The sequence below is a fragment of the Mucor velutinosus genome (genome assembly GCF_035048745.1).
Source record: "Mucor velutinosus strain NIH1002 chromosome Unknown tig00001564, whole genome shotgun sequence".
NCBI classification, from domain to species: Eukaryota; Fungi; Mucoromycota; class Mucoromycetes; order Mucorales; family Mucoraceae; genus Mucor; species Mucor velutinosus.
The window spans coordinates 1893778-1904825 of NW_027041906.1; the positions used below are offsets into that span (position 1 = coordinate 1893778).

Consider the following 11048-nt stretch of genomic DNA (forward strand, 5'->3'; position numbering starts at 1 on the left):
AAGCACTTTCAAAAGCGAGTTACACATATCCGTAGATCAAAAGTGTCTTTTTTTTTTACTACAACATGCTCCTTGGTTGTTATTAGCATGTGCACAAGGAAAGAGTGGCTCTTCTATTATTACTCATCCCCTTTGGAATATATCAAGATGCATCCCTTACAAGTTTATACTTATTATATCGCTTATTTACTCCCTTCTTTCCCCTTTTTCAGCGCTGTACGTGTTCTCGCAATAGTAGTAAGGGATATATGATAAACAAAGAATTATGCTATAAACCCTTTTCTCTCTTCTTCTTGTCTTGTTTTATCCTCTTCAACACAGATATGCGTATTTACATTATATATCTAGCAGTACTCGTCGTATATGCGCTTCTTATTGATGCCAGAGTTGATCATGTCAGACGAGGTGAGTGCAAATGGACCGATAAAATTACCTTTGAAAGTACTAAGCAGTATTTTATTTCATTATGGACACCAATAGCTGAAGAGACAGGTATGTAAACTGAGAGATGATACCTTGAGAAGCAATATATTAAACACTGAATAGCAGGTAGCGCACAACCATCTGCAGCTGCTCCACAGCCATCAGAGAATAACAATAACAATAACCAACCACAACCACAACCAGCCAGCACTGCTACAGCAGTAGTAACAGCACAAACCAACTCGGCCGGACCACCTGATGGAGGCAGTATGCCTCAGCAACAGGCTGGTGGACCCGTGAATACAGCGCTATCGCCACCCAACAGCAACGGCACGCATGCGAATGCAACGCAATCAGTTCCACCCAATAACGCTAATCCATTTGCTGGCAAACCCACTTATGCATCCTTTTCAAATGATATCCCACCTGCTTATTTAACATGGAAGAAGCCAATTCCCAACCAGACATTCCCTCCACTCTACAAAATCGGCGTTTCCAACATGTCATTCGAGTGGACAGTCGATCCAAATGTGCTCAAAGTGCAGCCTGCTAATCTCACTGTAGCCTTGGCCAATCCTCAAAAACAAACATTTACAGCAGCTATTGTAGCAGGTACAGCTACCTCAGCAAACTGGGATTTGGCTCATCTTCAACCCGGATCACCATTGATGGTTGGATATTACACTGTATGGGTTTACGATCAAAGAGGGCCCAAGGCTTTTCCTAGTCCGGGCTGGCTAATGCCTGATTCAAGGTTGGTGGTTGCCATGTATTCAACAGAAGCTTATGTAGGAAGAACAGATTGTATGTATCCTTTTGCGGCTGGACTATTCAAAACGATGATACTGATAGCATAATAATAGCCATGTTTTGTCCTACTTGTTATTTAGGAGGAGGAGGATCATTCCGTGAGTCATTTTTACCATTAATTACAGCATTTGGAGTAGCTACATTAACCTCGATTGTCATGCTGGTTGGAATCCTAAAATAATACAATTAATACTATGCATTTTGTACACAATTCTTTACTATAAACTGAATACCATCATAAACATTAAAAACACTCATTATTCATTTATACCATCTTGTAGCATGGCACATGATATTTGCATCAGAAACCATATTGGTACGTGGCAGATGCACCGTGTTTGTTTCAAATGAATCATCTAGCCAGCAAACGCTCGCTTTTACAGCTGTCATAAGTAGCAAAACATAGCCCTCGCTTGCTCAACGTCCTGAGCGCAAAGAATTCATCTGGTCTACACGATTAGGAAAACACAAAATAATTAGCATACCGAGTTTGGCACTGTATGCAATATGCAATTTTGCATTTAATCTCATTTTCTGCATCGTACATCGACATGGTAAAAAAACTCAGAGTTGTTGGATGGCATTTCTTTTAGGTTTGGTTGGTAGGCCTTATCCAACATATCTTTATAAAATATGCTACTAGCAAAGTTTTCCCACCATTTTCCCTGGTGTGTTTACCCGGAATGATGTCTACGTACAATAAAACAGACAACATTGTTTGGAAGAATGTTGATTGTTTATATATCAAAACATATATACACCCAGCAAAATGAGCGAAATAGCCACCACTGAGATAAAGAGGAAAAGAGAGAGAGAGAGAGAGAGAGAGAGAGAGAGAGAGAAAGCGAGGACATGCTATATTTAGAAGGGGAAAATCATTCCATTTGGGACACATGTACACAGTGTTGGGGCTCAACAATATGGTATTTCGGTTGATATAGAAATAACATACACACAATCATATCCATACCAAATGTTGGTCTAAACATGCTGCTGCCATTTACTGATTCAATGGTAAAGAGAAGGTTATTATTGTAGACGGCACTAACAAAGGAGGAATGATGCTGCCAAGGACTCCCAGATGTAAGACATCACCACAGACAAAAGAGAGATCTACACACATTTCAAATCAAGATACTATTACACTGCTCAGCGGAATTTCAGCAATGTTCGCAATGTGAAATCAAAGATATATAAATACCCTTCAAATCAATGTCATTCCATTCTTTTTTCTCTCTTGTTCTTTGCAATTGACATTTTAATCAATCAACACACTATACAAAATGAAGGCACTTATTCTTGTTGGAGGTATGTTGTTATCAGCAATGTGCACATGTCAGCCCATTGACCTCAGTCTGGTTCAGGTTTCGGTACTCGTCTTAGACCCCTCACCCTCACTCTTCCCAAGCCTCTTGTTGAATTCGCCAACAAGCCCATGATCCTTCATCAGATTGAAAGCTTAGCAAAGGTAACTAAATTTATTAGCGCCATGATTGAAGTTGAAAATTGATGTCATTTCATCAAAATTTAGGCTGGTGTAACTGATATCGTCTTGGCTGTCAATTATCGCCCTGAAATCATGGTGGCTGCCTTAAAGGAATATGAAGCTATTTACAATGTTAAAATCACATTTTCTGTTGAAACAGAGCCATTAGGGACAGCTGGTCCTTTGGCTTTGGCTCGCGAAATTTTGGGCAAAGACGAATCGCCTTTCTTTGTCCTGAACAGTGATGTGATCTGCGACTTCCCATTTGGGCAATTGAGAGATTTCCACTTATCTCATGGCGGTGAAGGTACCATCGCTGTTACAAAAGTTGATGATCCTTCCAAATACGGTGTCGTGGTCAACAGATCGGGTTCATCCATGATTGAAAGATTCGTGGAGAAGCCAAAAGAGTTTATCTCAAACAAGATCAATGCTGGTATGTATATCTTGAGCCCCTCTGTCTTGAATCGCATTGAGGTTTGTATATGGTAACAGCGCTGATTGATTGCGTGTTGATTGACATTTTTGTCTAGTTGAAGCCTACTTCAATTGAAAAGGAAGTTTTTCCTTTCATTGCTCAAGCTGGTCAGCTACATACCTTTGATCTTGAAGGATTCTGGATGGATGTTGGTCAACCCAAGGACTTCTTGACCGGCACTTGCCTCTATTTATCCCACTTGGCAAAGAAGCAACCTGAAGATCTTGCTAACCCTACGTTAGGATACATTCACAAGGGCAATGTCATGGTACATCCCTCTGCCAAGATTGGTAAGGATTGTCGCATTGGTCCCAACGTGGTTGTCGGCCCTAATGTAGTGATTGGTGATGGTGTCCGTCTTCAGCGCTGTGTCATCTTGGAAGGTGTTGAAATCAAAGACTTTGCTTGGGTTAATTCTAGCATCATTGGCTGGCACTCATCTGTTGGCCGTTGGTCTCGTATTGAAGGCTGTTCAGTTTTGGGAGACGATGTAACTGTGAACGATGAAATTTATATCAACGGGGGCTCCGTTTTGCCTCATAAGGGTATTTCTGCCAATATCACTGAACCCAAGATTGTTATGTAATCTATCATGCACTCTATATACTATCATTACAAACACCACATATTTACATTTTATCCTAACCACTCAGTCCTCTAATATATACAACTCTCTCATTTACTAGAATACTTTTTAAATCATGTTTGAAAACCTTTATTTTTGTTGTAAAGTTACCGAGATCTATGTTGCTACACCTTGTTGAAATGCAACTTGTTGATGAATTGGCTTTCGAGGATATTAACATCTCTGAACATTCTATTGGAACATAATAAATTTATGGTCCGTATACACTTACAAAACCTCAAAAAGGAAGAAGTTGGTCTAACAAGTATTTCTGTGGACTGACTTTATTAGTTGCAAGGCTCCAACATAAAGTAGCATGGCTAACGGTAATTCTATGTAACTGCCACCTACTTTCCATACGCTTTAAAAGCATCTATTACTGTATTGCCTTCATGATGGAAAGGGCATTGAGTTTGTCAGCCAGCCCCACCAGCTGCTAAAATTAATTCTAGCTCAGACTTTCAGTCTACTACAGATTGGCCAAATCTTGATGATTTTCGACTCAATTGAGCTATTTTAACATACCCGACTATGATCATCCCATGCTTCTAAGCTTTCTTGGAGTACTTTTCAAGGCGCATCCAATGGTACCAAGTAATATAGATGTTTTCAATGAATTTGTTGAGTAATTAGGCAAAATACGAAATGAGGTTTTAGTAAAAATATCCAGATTCTACATATGAAAACCCAACAAAAGCGGTTTCAGAGGCGGCTTTGGATCGATAGAAACATTTTGATTCAATATGTACCATAGTAAAAGTCTTGGTTATCAAGGTCAAAAATGCGATCGTTTGATTTTCGATGAAAACAATGAGGGGTACCTCATGCTTTTTGGTCGATTTTTGACCATGCTTTTTTGATCCCCAAAAAGTTGAGCAAAGATGTCAGAAAGTAACTGCCAGATGAGAGCAACTGTTTAGTGCTATTCTGACCATCTAAAACAGCCTTGAAATGAAGGGCTCTTATGTATAGGTAGAGCGCTAGAATGAAAGTAGCAGTATATTGCTAAGGTGAGCAAGGGCAATCGGTAACGTGGTCGCCGCTGCGCAGGTTAATTCTCACCAAAGCGAAGCTAAGGTAGAGAGCCAGCTGAAGCATAGATACACTCGTATGAATATGATGTATCTTGTCAAATTTTGGCAAGCCTCCTTATTTTATCCATAAATCGACAACTAAAGTATGCATTTGTAGACAAAACATGTATCAATTTTATGAAACAAAGATAAGTATCCTTTTTCACAGAATAAATCATTTATTGATTGATTAATCAATTGTTAGTAGGAGGATCTTGTGGATAATCTAAATGTGCCAAGGGAAATGAGAGTTGGGGATGCTGCAATTCAGTTTGTTGTGGTGTTTGGGATGGCTGGGGTTGTAGTTGAGGAGCAAGACTCATACTACTCGTATTATTATTGTTAGCGGATGTTTGAGGCTGTTGAATTGTTGATTGTAATGCGTTAGAAGGTGAGTTTAACTGAGGAATGCCTTTCGATAGTCGCTTCATGATTCTCGTGTACATTTTCAAGCTCTTGATTGAATCCACAACCGACAAATACTTCTTGATACGCTCCTCAAGACTTTTTTGATAAAACTCTTTATCCAGCTCCAACAATTTGACAGCATTTTCTTGCACAGTGCTATCACTAATCAAGTTGACAAGACTTGAGACAGGAGGGAGGTTGTCGACTTTGGCAAGCTCAGATGAGCCAGAGGCTTGTGTATCGAGATTTCGGAAGATAATAACCAGTTTCTGGAGGATGCTTGGGTCGCCGAAAAACTTGAGCAACTCTGCATCTGAGAGCTTCTCAAAGAGCTCCACATGTCCCTTGCTGAGAAGTGAAATGGCTGTGTAGATATTATCATCGTCAAATTGCTTTGTGATGTTCTCAATGGTAGTTTTCTTTGCAATGATGGCGTCGAGTTGCGATTGGTCAAAGCACAGTGTGGGTGGCAATGATTGTTGGTGCTGATTAGTGTTGTTGGCAACAGGTGGGCCAGGAATTACTCTCCATTGAAATAGATTGAGCAACTGCATCATTTGGCTAGGGTTCATTTCGCTAAATGTCTTCAAACGAGCGCTGTTTTGTGCACTTGTGGGGCGGTAATTAACTGCGTTGTCCTTGAGATGATTGAGCATATTTACTAGTTGAACAGCAGGGAAACTACAAAGTTTTTGAATAAAGTTATTCAAAAACAGTTGCTCCTGTCGTCGCTGAGCAGCATCGCTCTGCTGATTATTTACTGGCGCATTGTTGACGGGAGACGCTTTGGTTGATGGCACTCGCGATGATGATGCTGGAGAGGATGAATATGTGGCTGCCGCAGGAGATTGATTGGCTACTGGCGAGGGTGATTGTATATTCAGTGCACTTGGCGGTTGTTGGTACACAGGCACAGGCGCTTGTTTGTACGCAGCAGTGCTCGCAGGAGCAGGCAATGAGACAAGAATCTGCTTAGCACCGTTGTTTGGAGCGTTTATCATGTTTCTCTGCTGCTGCAATTGTACTTGCTGATGCTGTATTATTGCTTTTTGTTGCTGGTTTTGATCAAAAGAAATGCGTTGGCCATTGATATTGTAAGGAGGGGCAGCTGCATTCAAAGGACGCACTTGGGGTTGTATTGCTGGTGGCTGGTATTGAACTATGGTAACAGGAGACGCTGTTGGCATGGCTTGTGGTACTGTCGAAGCAGGAACACTATTGGCACCAGAAGAGGGTTGAATGGGCTTGAAAGATGGTGGACGCTTGAATGCGATTTTTTGCTCGAAAAGTGAAGTAAAGGCCGCTGTGGCATTGGAGGCGATGCCGTTCAACTGAGTTCTCAATACTTCATGCTGGCTGTCAAGCGCTCTTAATTGATCAGCCTTCAACTTATCTTCAGACTGCAGTGCATTGATTTCTGATCTTTTAATCTTGTAATATACCTCGTTTTCGTAAAAGTGGATGTAACCTTGCATCACTTGATGCAGGAGTCGATTGACGTTTTCATTGTAAAAGGCAAATTTCAAGTGGAATCTTTCTGTTGCTACTTCAGGGCTTAAGCCTGATCCAACTTCAGCCAAGAACTCCTTGTCCATCTCCGTCTTTGAAAATTCATGCACACGCTTCCATATGTCACTGAGAATCGCGGCTTTATGATGACCATACTGTGCTGTCGGTGCGTTGGCAGTGGTTGGGTGGTCAGTCGCGTATCTATTGCAAATGTCGTTGATGCCAGGAAACACAATTTGGTACCACAAAACCTGCTGATAACGAGCTGGGATGATCCATTCCCATTCAGTAAGCGGTATTTGTCTGACTGGTTGCAATGGTACTACTGTTGATGTGTTGTGTGTAGAAGCCTTACTCTTCTTCTTGGGGGCCATTTCATCCAGCTTGGGCTTCTTTGTATGTGTCATGTCAGCGTTCAAATCAGGTTTGTTAAAGCCATGATCTTCATTGTCATCGTCTTCACTTTCCTCTTCTTGCAAGACAAACTCGTCGTCTCTGCCTTGTTGTCTCCTTAACGAAATAGGCACTGGTTTGATGTTATTTGACTCGGCATACGACTAGTAAAAGAAAAACACACGGTTGGTATCATGTATATCTAACATTACCGCAGAAGCTTACCACAGCTGTTCTCTTACGACCACCTCTGCCTAGCTTTAATTCAGCCTCACGCTTCTCTTGCCTCTTCTTCTCCTTTTGAGCTTGTTGCTCGATCAAGAATTTCTCCCAAAAGTCGCTTTCGTTCTCATCGTCCTTCTCAGTAATCTCAAGCTCTTCCGTGGTGCCGTCTGCTTGCCACACTTTAGCGTAAGAGAAGCTCATGCTACCTTCGTCCTTTTCGCGGCCCTCCAGTTCTTCCACTTCCTTGATTTGCAATTCAGTAGCTGCTTCACGGTATTGCTCTCGGTTCAATAGGTTGTCTATGGCTGCATCATCGTAGCGGATATCCTTGGAATCGTCATTGTCAAACAAGGCTTCCGTACCGTATTTGAGAATGGATTCCAAGTCTTCTATTTGCTCCTCTTCATCCGCCTTCATTCTTTCCACAACAACATGCTCTAAAGCCATTTTCTTTTTACCAATTTGCAGAATCTTCTCTTCGACAGAGAGACGCGTCATGAAGCGATAGATGATGACCATGTTGGCCTGGCCAATACGATGAGCACGACTGATGGCTTGCAAATCAGCATAGGGATTAAAGTCAGAGTCCCAAATGATCACTGTATCAGCAGTAGCCAGATTGATACCCACACCACCAGCACGCGTAGAGAGCAAAAAGACATTGATCTTGGAATAAGGCGCATTGAATGCATCAATAGCCTTGACACGGTTGTTTTCCTTGGTAGAGCCATCAATGCGCACATATTTCACCTGTTCATAGTCTAAATAGTCTTCAACAATATCCAAGTTTCGTGTCATTGTTGAGAATAGCAACACACGGTGGCCCCGTTCTAAGAGCTTGGGCAGCATCTGGTGGAAGAGCTTGAGCTTGCCACACGCTTCAATCATGGATTTCTGCACATCTGCAGGTGTCGGCTGTTCCAGTTCGACGCCGTCCAGCAAATAAGGGTGATTTAGCGTCTTTCTAAGGTTGGTGAAGATGTTGGTAAGTCCTTTCTGTCGCTTGGTGCCAGTGGCCTCTGTGAGAGTTTCGATGATTTCGCTGCTTAAGCAAAGCTTATAGACCTCTTTCTGCAGAGGTGTCATGGAAATGGGTACAATCAATTCATATTTGGGAGGCAATTTTTTCAGTACCTCCTGCTTTGTTCTTCTCAGGAAATAAGGCTTCAAGCGTGAATGCAATTCTTCTATTTGTGGCCTAGTCATCTCTTGGTAGTTGTCTGCCTCGTCGCCCTTGAATTCTAGGGGTCTAATAAAATGCATAATGTTGAAGAGCTCGCGCAATTTGTTCTGCATGGGAGTACCAGTCAGCAAGATGATATGATCCACCTTCATTCTTGCCAGCGTCTTGAATAGAAGGGATTCATCGTTTTTGAGACGCTGTGATTCGTCAACAATCAGCACAGGCCAGAAGATGTCGTGCAGTTTGGAAGTTTCGATAGCAGATTCATAAGTAGCGATCACAACATGACATTTCATTTGACCCTTGCCGTTTAGGATTTCATTATCCATGGCCAGCTTGCGTGCTGGAGCAAGGCCAAAGTAGGGAACGACGATCATTTCAGGCGCCCATTTAGCAAACTCGCGAACCCAGTTTGTTGCTGTACTGTTTGGTACCACAATGAGGAAAGGATAAATAACAAATTTACGGTATAAATAGAACAGAAAAGATATCACTTGGATGGTTTTTCCCAACCCCATATCATCTGCCAGAATGCATGGTTGACACTTTTCCCATTGATACAGCAGCCAGCTATAGAAACAGAAACTTAGATAAAGCAACATTTACGTACAATCAGATGCTTACTTGAGGGCCTCCATTTGATGTTTCATCAAGGTACCGCCTTTAAGGAAATCAGGCTGAGCTTTCAATTCACGGGATTCATAGCTTGTCTTTGTGGCTGCAGAACGCACGTTGGCAATGAGACCCTTCATGTTCTTTGGCGGCAGTACTTTGGAGGCTAGAACATATCGCTTGAGTGCATTCTGGTAGTCAGCATACAGCTTCTCGTCGTCCTCTGGAGGTGGTTCATCCCAGACAGCTATTAGGAACAGTTAGCATCATTTTTGCACTGCAGCATAGTGTCCACATACCATCGGCATACTCTGTGTCTTTGAACACTGCCAACACCTTCTTGACCTGTGTGCGTTTTGCATCTGCCCATTCCACATCCAAAATTCTATCGATGCATACAACGTCCTCAGAAAGAACCACAGGGCCCTCTTTCTCTTTTCTTTTCAGGTAGCCACGATGCAAGCCTTGCGAGTAGTTGGCGATCCATTTTGCGGATACCCAGCTAGCATGGCGATACGATAGATCCTTCCATTTGACATAGTACTCCAGCATGCCATCTACCTTTCTTTCACCCGCAATGATGTGAGGCACCTTGTCTTTCAAAAATGTGAAACACTCAATACATTGCCCTCCACGGTACATGTCGGCCAAATCAATCGACTTGAGCTTGTCGCGTAGCTCTGAAGAGGAGCCAGCGATGATACAATCATGGTGGAATGCGCTATTGCAAGTCAAGCAACGGAAAGGTGTGATCTTGGCTCCTCTTGTTTTCAAAATACTGGTGTTACATCGGGAACAGTTGGTGCCTCGTACACATTTGGGACACTTGAGACTTTGGGTGGTCTTGTCAACCTGCTTGTGTGATGATATACAGTTGTTGTGCATCGATATTGAACAGCTTTGACACAGCAGAAGCCTTGTTCTTTTAGCTTGTGTTCCAATCTGAAGTTTGCTGTTGTCGTTGGGATTGCCGGTTCTAAGACAACGTAGACAGTGTTCAGAGTGATACTCCAAAAATAGATCATCAGTATATGGTGGTACATAGACTGTCAATGGCTTCTTCGCAAAACGTTCATCAGGCTGAAATTGATCAGGGTAGAATTCTTTTTGAAAGGATTTGGGTTTAGCTGTCAATCTACCGCGTCTGGTCTGTCTTGACTCTTCCATCTCTTCCGATTCCTCGCTGTCATCCTCCTCTTCCTCCTCCTCCTCCTCCTCATCCTCATCCTCTTCATTTTCATACTCGTCCGAACTATTCTCTTTGAATGAGATACGCTTGCTGGATCTTGCTGTTGGATAGTGCTGCTTTATGATGCTGGATTTTGGTGGATTGAGTGGCTCAAAATGCTTGATTAGAGTTGCGTATTTGTCCTTCAAGCTTTTTGATGCGATCTGTTCAAATGAAGAAAAAGAAGGGGGTCAGTTAATATTTCATGTAGCAAAAGTGAAGGGGAATCGCATTCATGAGTAGAGTGAGAAAAGGAGTATGAGGAGCATTCGAGTGATTTTATAGCCATCACTTGATAGATTTACCTTCTTTATCTGGCCATCCTTGAACAGAACCGTGTAATAAAGTGTTCCAGTAGTTGTAAGTGAACTTTTGATGATTTTCTTGATAGAGTGCTGGTGATTCCATGGCTCCGACTTTAAATAAATTGGCTTGAACTTTTCTTTAAGGATCTGTTGATTACTTTCAGTCAATGGGTTCAAATGTACACATCCTGATACGTTACCTTGAATTTCATGTCTGGATCGCGTAGTTGGAGGAAACGAGATGAAAGAAATGTAAATTTTTTGTTTTATTGAACCTCCTGTCCAGTCAC

General features: G+C 42.0%; 3 protein-coding genes across 3 annotated transcripts; 2 read left to right on the forward strand and 1 right to left on the reverse strand.

Moving 5' to 3' along the window:
- Nucleotides 1–323: 323 nt before the first annotated feature.
- Nucleotides 324–1414, forward strand: ATC70_010899 (uncharacterized protein; the record flags this gene model as incomplete). Its single annotated transcript, XM_064830103.1, has 4 exons — nucleotides 324–405; nucleotides 481–492; nucleotides 550–1227; nucleotides 1287–1414. 4 exons carry the CDS (start codon nucleotides 324–326, stop codon nucleotides 1412–1414), a joined length of 900 nt encoding a protein of 299 aa, XP_064682605.1.
- Nucleotides 1415–2516: 1102 nt separating this feature from the next.
- On the forward strand, nucleotides 2517–3783 carry pso2_2 (DNA cross-link repair protein PSO2/SNM1; the record flags this gene model as incomplete). Its single annotated transcript, XM_064830104.1, has 4 exons — nucleotides 2517–2541; nucleotides 2598–2701; nucleotides 2765–3196; nucleotides 3253–3783. 4 exons carry the CDS (start codon nucleotides 2517–2519, stop codon nucleotides 3781–3783), a joined length of 1092 nt encoding a protein of 363 aa, XP_064682606.1.
- A 1306-nt stretch (nucleotides 3784–5089) lies between these two features.
- On the reverse strand, nucleotides 5090–10970 carry RPS21_2 (40S ribosomal protein S21; the record flags this gene model as incomplete). Its single annotated transcript, XM_064830105.1, has 6 exons — nucleotides 5090–7369; nucleotides 7431–9183; nucleotides 9238–9472; nucleotides 9525–10617; nucleotides 10759–10905; nucleotides 10959–10970. 6 exons carry the CDS (start codon nucleotides 10968–10970, stop codon nucleotides 5090–5092), a joined length of 5520 nt encoding a protein of 1839 aa, XP_064682607.1.
- Between the last annotated feature and the right edge of the window lie 78 nt (nucleotides 10971–11048).